At 36.9% G+C, this 20,557-nt stretch overlaps 1 protein-coding gene across 1 annotated transcript; it reads left to right on the forward strand.

The window, feature by feature from the left end:
- The first annotated feature begins 154 nt into the window (after window positions 1-154).
- Window positions 155-20,501, forward strand: LOC134795679 (protein disulfide-isomerase). Its single transcript, XM_063767610.1, has 10 exons — window positions 155-413; window positions 577-774; window positions 1,151-1,422; window positions 3,097-3,264; window positions 6,663-6,772; window positions 8,219-8,339; window positions 9,768-9,934; window positions 17,699-17,864; window positions 18,183-18,272; window positions 19,582-20,501. The coding sequence occupies exons 1-10, from the start codon at window positions 266-268 to the stop codon at window positions 19,627-19,629; spliced, it is 1,488 nt and encodes a 495-aa protein (XP_063623680.1). The 5' UTR covers window positions 155-265; the 3' UTR covers window positions 19,630-20,501.
- The last annotated feature ends 56 nt before the right edge of the window (window positions 20,502-20,557 follow it).

Here is a 20,557-nt window from a genome sequence, read left to right on the forward strand (position 1 = left end):
TTCGCGTATCCATTTTATTTTCTACAAATATAATTGTCACAATTTTTTTCCGTTGGCTGAATGAACTTACGTCTTAAGTCTTATTTGTTGATTCACGCGAATTAAGAAAACAACATCAACCAATCACAGCCATACACAACGATCGACGCTGCCACGTCAAACGTCATTTCGGGCAAGTGAATGAAGTGGCATAAAATTTCGGCTTTGTCGGCATTTCGTAGTTCTTCGTCTTCCGAGTAGGTTTTAAGTGGCCGGCTAGTTCAAAATGCGTTTTCTTTTACTTACCGTAGCGATAGCCCTGCTGGGCGCCGCACTCGGAGACGATGTGCCTACAGAGGAGAATGTACTTGTGTTGAGCAAATCCAACTTTGACACTACAGTCCAGGCGAACAACTTCATCCTAGTGGAATTCTGTAAGTTTTAGCTAATTTACATAAATTAACTTAAAATTTCAATAGTATTAGGCGAAATAATGTGAAGTTTTTTTAATCGTTTTCACGCATAGAGGGTATTGACACGTCAAGATGCCGGTACAGTTATGCTTTGTGTAGGTAGTTGAAAACGTGTTTTTTGTAGATGCGCCATGGTGCGGCCACTGCAAGTCGCTGGCTCCGGAGTACGCGAAGGCGGCGACCAAGCTGTTGGAAGAGGAGTCTCCCATCAAGCTGGCGAAGGTTGATGCTACGCAGGAGCAGGAGCTGGCCGAGAACTACGGCGTGCGTGGTTACCCCACCCTCAAGTTCTTCAAGAACGGCAGCCCCATTGACTACACTGGTATTTATAAAACTTACACACATAACACACATAACATTAACATTTTCTTATTAAGTTTTTTTATTAACCTATAGTCATTAAACACTATTGTAACTCATTAACAGTGTGTCTAATTGGCTGTTAACTGATTACACAGTTGATTAAGATATTTTGATTTGAAATTAAACACATATACTCATGTGCCTTCCTATGGAATATTGTCAAAAACTGAAAATTGAGATTCAGTTTTTGACACTTATTTCAATTTATTTTATTTCATGATAATTTTCATCACTAACAAAACAGTCTTTTTCTAATAAAAACCTACAGTATCTAAATTTTAGTTACTCTAGACATTATTTCTTTAGATCTTTAGAAAATTTTATTTCTTCCCTAGGTGGCCGACAGGCTGATGACATCATCTCCTGGCTCAAGAAGAAGACCGGCCCTCCAGCGGTCGCCGTGACCTCAGCGGAACAAGCCAAGGAACTGATCTCTGCCAACAACGTGATTGTGTTCGGTTTCTTCCCCGACCAGGAGACCGCTAAGGCCAAGGCTTTCCTGAACACTGCTGGGCTTGTGGACGACCAGGTCTTCGCCATCGTCTCTGACGAGAAGCTCATTAAGGAATTGGAAGCTGAGGCGGAGGATGTTGTTCTGTACAAAAACGTAAGTTCTATCTATCTATCTATTAAGCCCTTTTCTTCTGAGTTAGAGTATGTCTCTAAGCTCAGTGTGCCGCTTGGCAAAGGCCTCCTCTAGCCCTTTCCATTGGGGTCTGTCGTGGGTCACTCTTCTCCAATACGTAAGTTACTATTATATTTAATGTCCGCCATCAAATGATCATCCAAGACAGTTTCTTCAAACCTAATTTGGTTGGTCGTAATTAAAACAATAATTGAAGAAATATGTTTTTCCCTTTTTTCAAATAAATCAATGTGCTAACTTCCAAAAAATGTCTACAAACATTATATGTAACTATTCCATACTTCGAGCAACACCGGCTTCCGAAAGATTCCATATAAAAATGAACTGTAATAGAGACCATAATTTGATGTGAAAGGTATAATTAAAGAACATATATTTTTATACAGTTGCATGCTTAAGACTGCTTAAAACAGTATATTTACTAAGATAACATTTGCTTTATTCTTAAAAGAGATGAGTTTTCACTATCAAACTTTGCAGCTGTTCTATGAAACTATACATTTTCCTACTAAAACCGGTCAAGTGTAAGTCGGACTCGCGTTCCAAGGGTTCCATACATTACCCAATTTTTAACAATGTATTTCTTTTATGTGGAACGGGGAATGAAATGTCTTTAAAAACCCCGTAGGGGTCGGAACAAAAACTAAGTAATTAAGTCCGACTCACGCTTGACTGCACATTTCTAATAGGTTTTCCTGTCATCTGTAGGTAAAGAACTACTTTGTGTAATTTTTTCAAAATTTTTGACCCAGTAGTTTCGGAAATAAAGGGGCCGAATGTTCGGACAGATATATAAACGCACGAGTAATCCTATAAGGGTTCCGTTTTTTCCTTTTGAGGTATGGTACCATAAAAATAGGAAAATTGTGTGATGTAATAAACTTTTTCCTAAACTACTCCCAATAATATGTAGGAATACTACAGTATAATGACTTTGAGAAAGATATTTTGAATAACTGATAAGATTTCACTGATAAAATCATGGCACTGACCTAGGGGTCGAAATTTGTTGCATTAATGTGGCTGCATTGTTCCATACCTACTATGTTATCTGTTGCTGATAACAGTGATAAAAATAGATTAAAAACTGTTATTTGACAAACATTTATTACAATGTCTTTTAATTATTTATTAGTAATAAAACTTAAAAGTTCAGTATATCCAGTAACATGTACAGATTGTTGAAAATATTTGTTGTTACAAATGGCTTAATTAGTTGTGTTACTAAGTCACCATTAAAGTAATACATTTATTTATTTTTACTTTATTCATGTATCAATATATGTATAATCATACATATATTGATTAAGCATTCTTAACAATTTGCAAGACTTTAAGATAAGATAAAGTTAGTTTATTTTCCAAGCAGGCATAACGTGCTTGTGAACGTCAAATAACGCCGGCTTTAACCCTACCGCTGCTCGAGAAGATTTAAACATTTAGGGCCAGTTGCACCAGCCACAGTTAACAGGCGTCAGGTATCAACGTCACGCAGCAGAGATCTATGAAACTGTCCATATGACAGACGGTTGGTGCATCCGACCCTGAGTACATTTGTTGCTATAAATTAACGATTCTATGTCATCTCTTTGATAGCCATGGTTTTCTACGTTTTACCATTTAATTTGTCAACAGTTTGAGGAGCCCCGCGTCAAATATGAGGAGGCTCAATTCGACGAGGACTCCATCAAGAAGTGGGTGTTTGTCCAGAGCATGCCCCTCATCGTCGAGTTCTCCCACGAGACTGCTTCCAAGATCTTCGGAGGCCAGATCAAGTACCACCTTCTGCTCTTCCTGTCCAAGGTAAGAGTCTTATATCACTAACTTTAAATCATCATTCAGTCGATGATCGTACATTAGCTAATTCAATCCAAAAATGATAATTTTAAGAGGGTTGCACTGTGTTTTTCTTATACTTATTTCACAGATATACTCATCCTTTCCAAAGCTATTGGAAGTGAAAATAATAAATTGTGACCAATTGACCATTATGATTTATAACTCCAAACTCTTCAATTGAATTTTAAAGTCTTATTGGAATGGTTTCCAATTAACAATCCATTTGTTTTCTTAACCTTAACATCTTAAGTAATACGAATAAATACGCAAAACGTAAGTTTAGTCTATTCTTATCTAAAAACAGTTTCCACTCAATTTGAATCTAACATCACAAGCCATAAACCGAATTACATAGTTCTGTGATACTCTCATTTCATGGAATTAAATCGTTGTATTCGACCGACCATTGGTGAATTCTATTGCAATGAAAATAAGGTCTAGAATGGTTAGTTGAGTTGTTTATAGTCAATTGAGATGTTTATAATGACGTTATCAATGCATTTCACGCTGTAACTAGGGCTATTTCCTGCTGTTTGATAATTAGTAAAGCAACGATTGTAAGTAAGAGTAGTTACGTTTACGTGTTCATATGATAATGATAATTATGTACTCATATCACTTGATAAATAAGTAATGGATAGCTATCTTGTCCCGGTTCCTGCTTAAAATAAACATTGTAGATAGGATTTTCTTATTGTGTCTAGGCGGTCAATTTCCGGTTAATATATTGGGGAATATATTTTCTTAAATTGCCAAGGAGTGCCTAGGTAATTAAAATCAAAATATTACTTTGCTAATCCGCGAAAAGATAACCTGCTAGTCAATCAGTGCTAACCCGTTATACTTACTTGCGTATTTTTTACATGCAATTAATGCCTAGGTGTGCGGGGTTTTTTTTATCAATATAGTAATATTTGGTAAATAGAAAAGTACAGCCACCTGCATTAATATGTTACACAATCTTATTTGTAGCTCAATAAGATCGTGTCACATATTTTTGCGGCCTTTGAAGAGTAATAACATATTGCAGACCGGTGACTGTATATCATTGAAACAGTTAACTGATCTTTAATAAACGTTACTACAGCAATTCAAGGTCTACATATCGCCAGTTATTTGTTCAATTCGTGTTCGTACTTGGTCACTTTATATAGATTTATTTGTACAGCCGCTATGAGATATATATTGGAGCGGCCAAGGTGTTCACAATATCTGAACAAGCACTCTAACGCCTTGAAAATAGGGGCGTGCTCATATATTTGTGAGCACCTTGGCCGCTCCGATATATCTGATGGCGACTGTACGAACACAAAAATTGTTGAAGTAACATATTTGTATAAGGACCCGTTTTTGTAGAGTATGTAGAGCATCGCCCCCGTATTCGAGTCGACATCATTCATCTTATATTTATCGGTTGATCGGACCGTAAATGATTTTAAAGACAATGTTCTACTTTTATGTCCGGAACTATTTCTCGGTCAACATAAACATAAACGAACGCGTGCTATTATTACCTTTTACATAAGGATTTCTATAATAAATAGTTTATGAATCAGTTTGTTCTGTTTAGAGCTTAGAATAAAGGGTATAAAGATGTTATCCAACGTCATGCCGTGTGAACAGTGAACCGTCAACGGTGAAAGTTCGCAGGTCAGCTAGGCCACGTTTTGCCTGTGAAAGCATAAAATACTATCACTACTATACCGTAATCTCATTCCCATCGCCTAAAGGCTCAATTAGACGATGCGAGAACTCGCATGCGAGTTTCATTACATTGCGTTATTTGATTGGTCGGCTGAATTGATGTAACCACAATGGTCCGCAATGTAACTAAAATCGTATAAGAGTACGCGCGCCGTCTAAATGAGTCATAAAAGCTCAATTAGACGATGCGAGAACTCGCATGCGAGTTTCGTTACATTGCGCCATTTGGTTGATCGATTGAATACGTTATACCTCAGTAGCCTGCAGTTTAACGAAAATAGCATACTAGTTCTCGCACCATTTAAATAGGCCATCTAGAGGCCAATAGAGTGCGTGTTTTTAGTGTTCCGTACAAAACTTTATTCACGGAACACTTATAGGGTCACTTCGGTCTTGCAAATTAGTTAAACGCGTTTTTCTCAGAGACCGTTTGACGTAGATACCTAAAATTTGGAACAATTGTAGTAATTAGCACCACTAATATTGTAAATAAGTCGAAACCGCTTTTTGGTTAACTATTTATAAGAGAGCCGTTACGACTATGCGTAATCGGAAATCATTTTATAACTGAGGGCCTACCGCGAACCACGTTCGACGTGTTGCCTCCCTGTGACACTTACGTACGAATTTACAAGTGCGACAGAGAGGCAACACGTCGAACGTGGTACGCGGTAGACCCTCTGGAGCGTTTGAGGCTAGGAGCTTGATTGTAATTGGAATTATAGCCTCGAGTAGCGATACTTGTTTGCGCGTCGCAAAAAATGTACCGGCGTTTTTGTCTCGCTGATAAGTGGGTCAGTGCGTCCCGTTAACTTCACGATAATTTCACATTGACAGCTCAAATTAATGTAAATGGAGTATGACAGCGTTGAGACTTGTAGGATTACTTTCATTTGACTGAAGTATTTAAGTAACTTCTTCGAATTATACGAAGTACGAAATTTATTGTTACATATTGCAAAATATTTGCATCATTTGCGTTTCTTGTATAAATTTACTAAGTTAGGCGGAACCAATCGGACTTAGATAAATATTTGGCAATATTTTGGTCGTTAGTTTTATAAAGGTCTTGCCATTTAAACTAGTGGAATTAAAAGGTCACGTCCATGTTGGCTTTATTGAAACGTTTTCGACAATGACTAAAAACTTTCTATCGCTTGTAGAAAGTTCATCTCAAATCATCTCAAAAGACTTGAGAGTTGGCCAAAACTCATCTCATCACGCGATCTATAATAAAATTGACAAATTACAATGTATTAAGAATATTGATTCAGTTAACTGTTAATATATGAATCATAAAACCGGTTATTTAACTTTATGAGTAATGGATTGGTATTTTAGCGACAAAAAAGATTTGAACTGTAGGTAATCTACCTGCATTGAATACTTAGAATCTAATACCTTAAAACAGGCAATTCTTGTTTATTTATATATATATTTCGGAGATCTCAGAAACGGTTTTAACGATTTCATTATATTTGCTATATGGGGGTTTTCGGGGGCGATAAATCGATCTAGCTAGGTCCTATCGAATAGGAAAACGCGCATTTTTGAGTTTTGATATGTTTTCCGAGCAAAGCTCGGTCCCCCATATATTTATATTAAATACAGAAATATTCTTCTTTATCAAAAGACTTATGAAAATGTATTTGTCGTAGAAAAATGGCGACTTCGATAAGTACGTTCAAGAGATCAAGCCCGTCGCCAAGACCTACCGCGACAGAATCATGTCCGTGGCCATCGACACCGACGAGGACGACCACGCCAGGTTTGTTAAACTATACTTTATTGTTACACTCATAAGGTATATATTCGAAAAGATCATGCCATTGACACCGACGAGGTCGATCACGCCTGGTTTGTTAAACTATACTTTATTGTTACAATCATAAGGTACATATTCGAAGAGATCATGCCATTGACACCGAGGACGATAACGCATTGTTAAATTATACTTTATCCTTACACAGATAAGGTTGAGATTCGGAGGTCAGGATCCAATTAAAAAAAGTATATTTGCATAGAAACGCTCTGAAGTAGCTTCTTCAGTCAGTAGTAATTTAAAAATGTAAGAAATTAATTAATACTACCGTAAAAGTATAAAACTTTGCCCTTTAACATAACTTTGCCCACCGCGTCACAGTTCAGTAAAAGCGAAATAACTTAAAAAAAACCGGGCAAGTGCGAGTCGGACTCGCGCACGAAGGGTTCCGTACCATAATGCAAAAAACTGCAAAAAAAACGGTCACCCATCCAAGTACTGACCCCGCCCGACGTTGCTTAACTTCGGTCAAAAATCACGTTTTTTGTATGGGAGCCCCACTTAAATCTTTATTTTATTCTGTTTTTAGTATTTTTTATTATAGCGGCAACAGAAATACATCATATGTGAAAATTTCAACTGTCTAGCTATCACGGTTCGTGAGATACAGCCTGGTGACAGATGGACGGACGGACGGACTGCGGAGTCTTAGTAATAGGGTCCCGTTTTACCCTTTGGGTACGGAACCCTAAAAAGAAAAGAAAGAGTGTATGTGTAACTACTTTTAAGTTATATTTAGCTTTTACTGAACTGTGACTCGATGGGCAAAGTTATGTTAAAGGGCAAAGTTTAATATTTACGGTAACATTCGTAGCACACACTAATTAATTTGTTTTTTTTTTATTACCAGCAAATTGAACATAGAGCAAGTATTTTTTATTAATCATTCCTTAGAATTATGATAAATGAAGTTTAAGTTCGCGTTCCAATTATTGGAATTAGGTTGCCAAGCGGACACCAGGCTCCATAAGTAAACTGTCAAAATGCCGGGACAACGCTAGGAAGATAAATATGTAGACCAAATTATTATCAATTTTCTAATTATTGTAAACTGATGTAGAAAATATTTATTAGTTGTCGATGTATTTTTTCTCATATTACGATCTCTTGTACTCACACCACAGAATAAATAATAGTACTATGTACAGAAGGTTCACTCTCTAACAAAACGCGTCTATTACGACAGATATGACCGCAAGGTCTCGCAAGCGTGAGCACGGAACTGCCGTAGCGGTGCGCGGCAACCAATACTGCTAGACACCAAAATTGGTGTGCGCCGCATGTACTTGTAGCGACGCGACGAAATCGCGGAGAGAGCCACGCCTGCTCACACTTAATTGTAAAGTTGATTGTAAAAATGAACATGGAATGAATGTTTTTTTTTTTTCTTAGAATCCTGGAGTTCTTCGGCATGAAGAAGGACGAGACCCCTGCAGCTCGTCTGATCGCTCTCGAACAAGACATGGCCAAGTACAAGCCTGCCTCCAACGAGCTGTCCGCCAACGTTATTGAGGTAAGGATATCTAATTACTCCACTATAAGAGCCACCCCACACTAGCGTCTTCTGAGTGTCGGCGTCTAGTCAGCGCTATGGAAATTGGCGTGGCTGCACAGTTGCGACAACGCTGCGTCGAGCAGCAGCCATAGAGTTGAGTAGACGCCGACTCTCGGGAGACGCTAGTGTGGGGTGGACCTTACAACAACTTACTTTTTTATTTCTTATTTGGTATTAAATAGGGATTAAAAGAGCAAGCGAGGCCCTACGATTCGGGACTAGTCGGGACTGTGTGCTCGACCAGTATCAGTATCATAATGAGTCGTCATAATAAGCAGCTACTCTTTATGAAATGTCATGGTGTAGGTACCATCAGCTGCGCAGCTCACTGTACAAACTATGAAGGTCGTGACAAACGCAAGCATCTCACGATATGATATAGGTACGATCCTTGCTCTTGAAATTTAAAAACATTTAAAGAAAATGTATTTCAATTAAGGTAAAAAAAAGGTTTTTTATTTCAGTGTATACACGGAAAAATCATACCATAAAAGAACTTATTTTTCGGTAGAAAACTAGTAATTTCAAGATTCAGGTAAACTTAAGTAACAGTCAATAAATTAGTAGTTTTTTATTTGTTACGGAGCAGTAAAATCGACATGCATTACTTACATAAATTAACCTATTAAAACGCAATTCCTAATATTAATAGTCAGTTCGCACGCTTTCTGTTTCCAACCGATTACACATTAGATTCTTGTTCAGAATCAATAGGCCCTTATATTTTTTTTCATTACAGAAAAAAGCGATATTCCGTACACGACGGGAAGAAGTTGATAACTCGAGATATTATATTGAAGAAATTTCAACTTAAAATAAAATTACATAAAGTTCAAACTTCAATTTTTTCTCGCCATTTATCAACTTCTTCCCGCCGTGTACGGAATTATAGTTTGGTGGAAATTGTATTTGTTCTTCACATAGTTATTTGACATATTTGCATATCACGTTAAGGTACGGAATCTAAGGATATCGTGTTACTCACGGAAATTGCTATTAAGTGTTCCATACAAGAGTGCAGTTAAGTGTACGAGTTCCATTTCTTTGAACAAAAAAAAGTCTTCAGAAAAAAAATAACATTATTTTGTAAGACAATCCCATGAAATTCTCCTTTTACGTTGCATTACATTTACAACAATGAACCATTCGTTCTTTGATTTAAACCTTATCGAAGGATTTATTAGACTATCAACGTATCGAATGCGTGTTTTGCAAACACATTATTACCACATTAGTTTCACCTGTAAACCGTGTGTTTCTAGAACGTTGAATATCGTAGCAATCGAATTAGAATTCTCAGTTATGATGATGTTATAGGGGTGGTCATTTTTGCTGGATAAGCAACTACGCAGCGGTTTTAATAACCTCCAAATATGTCTCGTCCAGGAATTCGTCCAGTCGTTCTTCGCCGGCACTCTGAAGCAGCACCTTCTCACCGAGGAGCTGCCCGCCGACTGGGCCGCCAAGCCCGTCAAGGTCCTGGTCGCCACCAACTTCGACGAGGTCGTGTTCGACCCCACCAAGAAGGTGCTTGTCGAGTTCTACGCCCCATGGTAAGTGTACTCAACCGATTTTAAACCATATTGCGATGAGCTAAGGCAGCGGTCGGCAACTTTTTAGCAGCCTAGGGCCACATGACGCGGGCCGCACTTTTGTAATATTTTTGACTTTAGCAGACATTGTCGTTTGTCAATATTACATACAAAATAACCAGCGAGGCTCGCGGGCCGCTTTTTGCCAACCGCTGAAAGGGATAGGGAAAGGCATTGTGAATTATTGAATTCACAAAGAAGGTACTAGTGTTCTACGGACCATCGTGAGTGGATTATCAACATTATAACAAAGAGTTGAGGTTTAATATTGATCCGCAGCCCTCTTGTCCTCCTACTCGTCTCAGACCCTATCAAGGCAAGGACAATGTTCAAATCTACGACTCATGGTGAGAACGACGCGCGCAATCATAAGAGCTAAGGTCTAGGTTTTTTGACATGGCTTCTCCAATGCTAGCTCAGTTCCAGAGCAACTTATTGCCACCAGAGAAGTAGGCAGTAATTATTTTCTACCTGTTTCACAGTGCAATGTGGTTATTTGTTTATCAGTTAAGTGTTAACACTGTGTTTAACAGTTTCGAACGAAGTGTTATGACTTCTTTCGAAATATCTCGCGTGATAACAATACCCATAAATTTACACTAATTTGTTTTAAATGATATGGATAATAAAGCTGGTTTGGCCGCTTAAACGGATGTGGAGATATTATGTATCTGCTCGCTACGTGCAAATAAACAAGAACTAATTAAATATTGATAAAACACTTAATTAAATTCGTGAATTACGTAATTAAATGAGCACAATTAAATAAACGGTCTATCGCTAACACGATCGAGAAGGTTAACGTCACCTAAATAAATATTCAATTGAAGAATCTATTTTACAAAACCTTGCTCATGGTTCTTAAATCTCTTTACCTAAATATGTGCCTATACCTATAGCCTTTAGTAAACGAGGGAAGTTCAGCGACCGACCATGCAATATTTTACGATACGCGGGGGACATTATTACTGAAACGTTACGCTTTATTAACCTACTTTTATGGCTGATTGTGATTTATAATTTTATACGGCTAATAAAGTAAATAAAATATTTTCTAATGTACGTCTAAATGTCACTTTGATTAGGTTTTCTTTTCTAATTTGAACTCCCAATGGCATGTGACTAGTACGTGTATTAATAATCTTCTTCCTTTTCCTAGCGTTTTTCCTGACTTATTGCCGTGTGTGTAAACAATCATTTGAACATATAATATAGAAAACCCTGTAATAAGTTTAGTATTCATTTACAGAAATATTTACAAAAAACCGGGCAAGTGCGAGTCGGACTCGCGCACGAAGGGTTCCGTACCATAATGCAAAAAAAAAAAACAAAAAAAAAAGCAAAAAAAAAACGGTCACCCATCCAAGTACTGACCACTCCCGACGTTGCTTAACTTTGGTCAAAAATCACGTTTGTTGTATGGGAGCCCCATTTAAATCTTTATTTTATTCTGTTTTTAGTATTTGTTGTTATAGCGGCAACAGAAATACATCATCTGTGAAAATTTCAACTGTCTAGCTATCACGGTTCGTGAGATACAGCCTGGTGACAGACGGACGGACGGACGGACGGACGAACGGACGGACAGCGAAGTCTTAGTAATAGGGTCCCGTTTTACCCTTTGGGTACGGAACCCTAAAAACGGAACTCATAAGTGGGTATTAATCTAAGTAACAGTTGTTTTCTATATCATAAAAAAAAGTTTCACATTCACGTCAGTTTAAGGGGCCGGTATATGACGTTTTCGATTTAGACCTCACTTTGTAACCATAATTTGTTCAATAAATGTTTGATAATTGCATTAAATTACACGTAAATTTATTCACGAAGAAACCGTGTACCGACTCTTTATGCCATTATATTTTTAATTTGCTGTTATTCTCTACAAATCGACACTAAAAGTATCAAAAAATCAAAATATGGAGTTCCGTTTGAGACAGAAGCAAAACAATTTTGTCTTTGACAGTAATTGAATTATTGTATGATTTTGGAAGCTAGATAATTCAGCTACCAATTTATTATCGATTTATATTTTTACTCACAAAGACAACACAGAAATTCAATCTCAAATGTAAACTTTCGAACAATTTCCATACATTGACGACATCACTCAAAATTCTTCTTCAAGTCAGATGCCCGTTGGGGCTACACCGGAGCACACGTGTACTTCTTCAAATGAAAATGACAGCTTGATTTTCTTGCTTTTGACAATTATATTGACATTAAATCATATACGCACACGAGAAAGCATACCAGTAGATAAAATGTATTTCAAAAAATAGGGTACATAAATATCAGCTCGCGTCTCATTTAAATTTCATTTGCTGTTATTTACGGGTCATTATTGTTGAAAACCGCAGTAAACTATCTTAAAATAATACGATTACAGTCGAATTTAAGTATTATCTTCCTTCAAAACTCGCTTAAAATGAAAAAAGTTTAAAGACTCATCTTTACTGATTGGGATCAATTTTTATTATGCTGGTATCATTTTGCGTCATTTTAAAAACGTATTTGACTTCTGTATGTCAATGAATTTTGATGACAACTGTAATCTTGTATTATATTATAGAACTTTTATATTAAAATATTGCCTATTAACAGGAAGAGTTATGTAATTCGTATAAGTAATACCTGAAAGTCTTGTAACTAGATCTGTAATACCATGGATTGCGACGAATAAATTATTATGATTATGCCGTTCGTTCCGTCTATATGTATAATGCGTGTACGTGCTGTTCTCTGAAAATCTTCAAGAAAAAATAAAGGCTAGACCAGCACTAAGTACTAGCAAGTTTTTGCGGCTTTGGAGACCGAGATGAAGCTTACAGGCCAATAGCGTTGTTGCCTGGTTATTGTTATGTATACCTATGTATCGAATGTTTTATAAATTTACTATAAAAAGCAATGTTTTATTTCGATTAGGTCTACATTTTGTGCATATTGCATATCTGAAGTATTTTCGTACTAAACTTGAAACTTCCGTTGAAACTAAATAAAATAATTATTCCAAATGTACAGTCACCTGCAATTTATGTTACACAACGAAGGCCGCAAAAATATCTGACACGATCTTATTTGTAGAACCATAAGAGCATGTCACATATTTTTGCGACCTTCGAAGAGTAGGTACCGTCATTACTCATTATCATCAACTTTGCCCGCTTTTTTTTTAAACACGAATTTCTCAAAAAAAATCACATCATATGACTTTTTTTTGCTCAGCACGTCCATTGTGATCAAACGCATCAGTTTATGTGAAGAAAACACTTTTTTATCGTGTTTTTACCCATTTTTTTGCGTATTAGAGGGCGGGCAAATAAAAAAATATCCGGGGTTTTCGCCAACATTGCCCAAGTCAATTTGGTATTCAAATACAGCTCGTATATATGATGATGATGTCTAAGGATCACTTAAAGGTTTTGGGCAATCCTACCATTCCCTGTTAATAACTTAGCGATAAGTGTAAAAACTTTTAAATAAATTTGCTGGGCAATGTTGCCTACCCGTTTTTGCCCATTTCCAAATAAGGCTCGCCTAAGCATTTTACAAAGGCTAGGGTTGTCACTTTTGAGAAAATCTGTTACAATAGTTTAATGACCAAAAATATGATTTTTGTTGTGTTTTCATTCGTTAACGGGATAAAACATCTAAATAAAGGATAATAAGACAAATTAAATACAGTATATATTTATAAACTTATTTTAGTGTACAAACATAACCTTCTTTTACTTGCGAAGTTGGGTAAATTAGATGAAAGTGACAACCCTAATCCGTTTTTGGTGGTGGGCAATGTTGGTATGGATGCCAAATTACCGGATTACTTTGCCCACCGCTAAAACTTTTGTGTATTTAGGCCTTATTAGTTTAAATCTCAATAGACATAATCTATGCTTCATGTGTTATAACTGAAACACGGAAATATTTGTCAAAGGGTTCTCAATTTTTTCTACTTGCATTCATTATTTATCAATTTTTTGCCCGCCGAAATATACCCTATATTAGACAACTCGCTCAAACTCAAAATTCCCAAGTCAAGTTATGCACAAGTTTGGCATATACTTTGTCAGAAATATAACCAATTTTCTACTAAAAACAGCAGGGTGGCGATAACTATTATCAATTTTTCTACATTAACGAATTTCTTTAAAATTGTCGTTTTGGGCAAAGTTTCCCTGGAGGCAAAGTTGGCGCTAATGACGTAACATATTATTGCAGGTGACTGTACATAAATGTTTCGGTGATTTTGAGATTATTTTCCAGGTTAGTTTACTAACAATCAAGTTATGCAGATACCGATTTCGTGAACGTATAAGTAGTAAGGTACCGCTATTGTTTAGCGATACCGATTATTTTTGAAGGTAAAACTATACCGGTTGAAATATAAAGATATTAAAATTACAGCAGGGACAATCATTTTTTATAGGTGTACCTAAACCATCATTGGCCGAGCGTTAGCAAAGGTCTCAGTTTCAGCTTGGGCAAAAATGCTTTTGTATGTTCTCCTTTGCAGATCACATTTCTCAACTGATTCTCGTGAAAATTTGTAAGCAGGTTCGATAGAACTATTCTGTTTCGCTTTATCCGCCAAAATGGAATTGCCACCCTGCTGAAACTTTATTTATTTAAATTCCTATTGAATGGGTTTTGCACCTTATGAAAAACCGTATAGAGTAGTAAATAACATTTTACATCTGACTTAATGACATCTTGTTTTATTCGCTTTAATTGTACAAAACGCGTATCTCGACAAAGCAATAGTAGGTAGTAAAACAGTCAACAATCAAATGAATTAAATATGTACGTCACGTGTGACATGAACAGACAAGGAAAGCAAGATTAAATGCATTGTTTCTCTTTCATCTTTAAATGGAATGCTTTTACTCTAAAAGGAGGCTAGTGGTCAATACTAAACTAAAAGTCCAATCTTAAAAAAACATGATGGGTCACTGACCTGTCCCAGTAAAGTGAGGTAGTGTGCGTGAAGTGCGCTTGTGTGTGAAATGGGGTAAATTGACAGAATCTGATATTTTACCCACCGCTACCGTCGCCTTAACAAATTCAATTCGGTGCAAAAAAACACATACCTACTTATTCTAAACGCAACCACCCAATGTCAATGGCACATGAATATTCCGCTTAACCGATAACTAGCCATCGGCGGGGCATTGACACTTTAACTGTTAAACTCGTCCGTCGAGGCGATAGGCAAACTTTACGTGCACTGTACGATATGACTCGTACGTGATGGGTTTATCTTGACGTATTTATCGCGAATCAGTTCCATGTGGTTAAGATTTGCTTTCATAATAATTGGGTTAGTGGATTACAATGAGGTCAATGTGTTTAATTGTCATTTTTCGGAAACACGGTTCATTTTTATATGAAGTAGCTATCACGTAAAATTTATAGATTAGTGTTGGAAGTTTAGCACATTAATTGATTTAGAAATGTAACATTTTAGTGTTAAAAATGCGGTATTTTTTCAATTATTATTGAAACTAAGCATAAGTAAAAGACATTTGACAGTTACTTCCAACTAACATTCGACGCGACAGGTACCTCGAAAAACCTCCGCGAAACCTCCTGTTTTTGGTAGAAATAGTTTTGTCATAAATATATTTAATTGAGAAACTAAACAATACTTATATTAATTCTTTGTGTCATTTTATTGTAGATCCACTAGGACCCATAAAATCATTTTCTTATAATAAATCAGTACTTTTCAAAAAATTTGCGCTATCAATCTTGCTTTGATGTTCTATAAACTTAAATCGTCCAAAATATTTTCCTGTAAGATGTCATTTCATTGTGGTTATATCACAATGATAAACTAGGCAATGACTGGATGCCGACAGTTTTCCTCACACATTTTCCACAATTGGATAATAGCACGTTGTCAAGGTTATAGGCAGCATATAATCTGCAATTTGATAGCATGCTAGGATGGCTCTAACTATAACAACATATCTGTACGTACGGTACTGTACGGTATCCCGTACAATCAATGGTTACATATGGTTACGAGTAAGATATACCGAGGTCAAATTTCGTGTGGGTTAATTTGATTTGAAATAAGAAGAGAATTTTTTCGCACCAATATCTCGAATAGATTATTTTACATTAGATAGAATTATTTTATGTAGGTAAATAAGAAATTGGTATGACCAGTCAGGCGTGGCTCACTCCGCGATTTCATCGCTTTACTACAGGTAGCTAAAAGTACATCCGTTCCACACCAATTTTGGTGGCTATAGCCATAAGCCGCGCGTGGCGCTGTCGCCACCTAGCGGTCATATCTGTGCTGATCGTAACAGAAGCGTTTTGTTAGAGAGTGAGTCTTCTGTACCTAGTACTATTATTTATTCTGTGCCACAGTAATTCTTGTTGAAACGAAGCTCCTGGGAGAATGTGATGCCAATTCGACAAAACTGAGAGACACGTGGCGTTAGTCAACTTGAAACCATGACCACAGTTCGTCTTTTTGTCCTCTATAATTTGCACAAGTGTTTCGTGAGTCGTTCTACATAAACAATTAAAATATATGTGTCATTCTCAATCGAAGGCGTACTTATTGTCGGCTGTCAGTAAGGCGCTATTTCCATATAGCTCCAATTTCAAATCAACTTTATCGACAACCGACAATGTGGCACTTTCTGGTAGAAAACGTCACATATGTTCAAACATGCGTTTTTACCACCTTGAGACGGCATTAATTATCGAAGTCAAAACAATTTTACACTTTAAATGTGGTTCAAATGTTGTAACTTAGTACAATATAAAATTAAACAACTTCGTAATTTGTACACGTGTATCATGCAACCGCTCATGAGCGCCTACTATATTAGCGATTAAAACGAATAAAATATCCTATCTGCAAACTTGTTTTTCCACAGTGGGTATGTTTTGTGTCAATATGTATGTTCAATAGGACAAAACCTGATCTTATGGTCTTTTATTTGAAATAATGTAGAAATTTCATACAAAGCTACGCAATTCTTTACACCATATAATTTGCACAAGTGTCCCATGAATCGCCCATTAAACTACAGGCTGGAGATACACAAATACGTCGTCAAAGTTATTTGCTCGACAGCGCGGGTGAGCATTATGGTAATGTCGTTGCTATGTCGCGCGGTGAGTAATCGAGATGACGTGGGTGCGTGGCTTGAGACCAGTAGGCGGGGTGTTGAGACAATCATGTCGATCTAGATATAAGGATATTTAATGATGTGATAATAAGTCTATTGGGAACTGTACCGATAAAATTGTGTCTGTTGGGAATTGTAACCATATTTCCATCCATGGTTAATACATTTTTAGAATCGTCGTTTCTAAGAAGAAATAATTAACCAAGCAGCTCGCGTCAATCGCGTGCATCACGATAACGTATAAGCTCATTTAGACGGCGCGTGAACTCGCATGCGAGTTTCATTACATTGCGGTATTTGATCGGTCGGCTGAATTGAAGTAACCTCAATAATCCGCAATGTAAGTAAAGTGTAAACTCGCATGAGAGTTTCATTACATTGCGGTATTTGATCGGTCGGCTGAATTGTAAGTAAATTCAATAAGCCGCAATGTACTCGTAACTAAAGTCACATGCGAGTTCGCGCGCCTTCTAAATGAGCCCGTAAGATGCAGCGAATGTCGCACGCATTCGGCAGATGATATTCTAAATATTATATTAGGTATATTTTATAAAACAATTTTGTTTGCCCCCAGGTGCGGCCACTGCAAGCAGCTTGTGCCCATCTACGACAAGCTCGGCGAGCACTTCGAGGCCGACGATGACGTCGTCATCGCCAAGATCGACGCCACCGCCAACGAGCTGGAACACACCAAGATCACCTCCTTCCCCACCATCAAACTGTACACTAAGGACAACCAGGTAAGGCTTGGGCTACAGTGGGAGACAGTCGTCTCTCTTTATGTATTAATATTAACGTAAAAATGCTCGAGTTGGCGCGTCAATGGAATTTCAACCTTATGTTTATTAGTTACATCCCGTATTTGAGAGGCAGCTCGACGCGCACGCACTTGCACGGCTACGCTCGCGATTATTAGCGCTGTCATTTAAATATGAAGTCCAATTACTTCATAGAAGGTTCAAAATCCTTTGATTCTACTAAGGCACGAAATGGCACGATCCGTCTTCAGCAGTTTGATGCGAATGACTGAAATAACTAAATATGTAATCAATCCCCAGGTGAAGGACTACAACGGTGAGAGGACGCTCGCCGGCATGACTAAATTCGTTGAGACTGACGGAGAAGGCGCCGAGCCTACGCCCAGTGTGGTGAGTTTACCTTTACATTTTATACCTTGGTCTCTGGTTGATGATCGCAAAGGCGGGATTCCACCAGTGTGCGGCACAAGCATTTTTGTACTGAATATGCTTGTACCGCACACTGGTGGAATCCCGCCTTAACGTTGTATGAGATCTATGGAAAGACAGGAACATTTTTATAGAAGTTGATGATGATGATGATGATGATGATGTACGCAGCGCTAGGTGTCAGCGTGAAGCCAACGCTTTAGTTTGTTAATACAATTTGGGAATCAATAGTTACATACAAACGTGTTTACTGCAAACGCAACCAAAAATTACATAAAATTACAGCAATTTCATTTACTAAATTTTAAATTAGAATTATTTTGTGTGTCAGTTTACGACTTCATAAAACAAAGAGACGTCGTACAGCATATAATGGTCAAAAAATAATGAAAAATATCTAAACATTTCCACTAATGAGCACTTGCTTTAGATTTTAGAACATGAGAAATCATTCTTCTGCTTTAGATTTAGATTTTAGAACATGAGAAATCATTCTTCACTAGAGTTAAACTCGTTTAAAACAAATACATTTCTGACGCAACGCTTGATAAACTATTCGCTAATAGATAACGTGTTAATGGGCTACGTGTACAGGATGCCCAAATATTATCTGCGCTGTTTATATAATCTGCTGCGATGCTCGACTCTCATAGCGGGATATTTGTACAAAAAATTCTAATACTGGAGTTAGTACGGTAATAAAAACGCGTTTCGGACTACAATATTTCTCGGGCACACGCAAAATAGGCACTTTGGATGCTAACTTGTGGAAAATGCCCAGAAACTACAAACTTCTCAAGCATTGTGTGTCGCAGTACCCTGCTTCTTCCTACCCCCAAAATTGTGTAATCTAACCCCTTGTGTAATCTAACCCCCTTATTCATAAACGCGCTACAAACCTCTATTATAGTTCGTTTTTTTTAGCATTAGAAAGAACTCCACAGAAGCAAGCCTGCAGTTTTTATCATGCTCTTTAATTGTTAATAATTATTTAATTATCTAATGTAGCATGATCAATACATACAATTTACTTCAAATTATTACCGCTAAAAGTGCCGGATTTGGAACCACAAGCTTACTTCTGCGAAGTTCTTTCTAATGCAAAAAAAAACGGACTATAGCTAATAATCGTTTGTCTATATCTGTATTTGTAAGAAAGGGGTAAAACATTAATTTAACCAAATCAGGCCCGTCAAGTTTTATGAATAAGGGGGTAAGACGCGTTAATAATTCTTGCAATTCATAAACAATATGTTTTTTTTTATTCCAGAGCGACTACGAAGAGGAAGACGAGGTGCCAGCCAGAGACGAGTTATAAGCCGTGGGCGCTTCAAGAGACTTCCGTAGCATAGTCTGTATAGATTTATATTTACTTTTATACTTAATCTAACTGCATTTCGTTCGCTAGACTGTTACTTTACGAAGGACTCTAAATTATGTTGGGTTGTACTGTTTACAAATTTGATATTTATTGTGAAATACTCTCCTTGGGTCAGCCGGACCTCGATATTCGGGGAGACTATGATGGTTGAGAAATGCACATACCATCGACAAGATGTAGGCACAGTTGTACCGGCCAGTGTCCTCAGTGTATTGTATCTGTGGTAAGCATAATTTATTTGATGCGCTCAGCACGCATTTATGTACAACACTAACATATTTATAATTTCTGTATCATAATGATATGTTATTAACACATTCCTTAGTCGGATATTGTTAGGTTGAATTCATCGAACAATCGTTTTTAGGACACAGACGGCTTTTAATTATTAACGAATGATTTGTGTCAATGGCCATAATTATGTATTTTTTCAATTGTAATGTTATTTTGGCCTCAGCAAAGTGTATTTTAATATTTTGTAAAATTTATTAAAAATACCGTTTCATCACAAAAATTATAATTTTAATCCGAAGTTATTTTTGTAACAATCAATGTATTTTTATACTTGTTGTGTTTGTTATATTAACAATGAAGGTGCTTTACTATCAATTTAAAATGTATAACCCTGCCATTTTTCGATTAATAGCTAATCGGTACTTATTAATCTAAAGTTTCGGTGTTTGTGTTGAAACTGTAAATATTGTTCAATTATATCCATGTAAAATCGATTTCGAAGGCCAGGATTACGTGTATGTATTGTGAAATACTTGTTGTCGATACAGAAATTGATAAATAAACAAAATAAGAAACACCTTTTTGTTTTCTTTCTCTACTCTGGAGTATGCATATACCCTAGCAATCCCTA

Source organism: Cydia splendana, chromosome 12, assembly GCF_910591565.1.
Source record: "Cydia splendana chromosome 12, ilCydSple1.2, whole genome shotgun sequence".
Classification (NCBI taxonomy): domain Eukaryota; kingdom Metazoa; phylum Arthropoda; class Insecta; order Lepidoptera; family Tortricidae; genus Cydia; species Cydia splendana.

Coding starts and splice junctions, on each gene's coding strand:
- LOC134795679 (XM_063767610.1), top strand. CDS start 266: ATGCGTTTTCTTTTACTTACCGTAGCGATAGCCCTGCTGGGCGCCGCA. Junction 414..576: donor CTTCATCCTAGTGGAATTCT/GTAAGTTTTAGC, acceptor TGTTTTTTGTAG/ATGCGCCATGGTGCGGCCAC. Junction 775..1,150: donor CAGCCCCATTGACTACACTG/GTATTTATAAAA, acceptor TTTCTTCCCTAG/GTGGCCGACAGGCTGATGAC.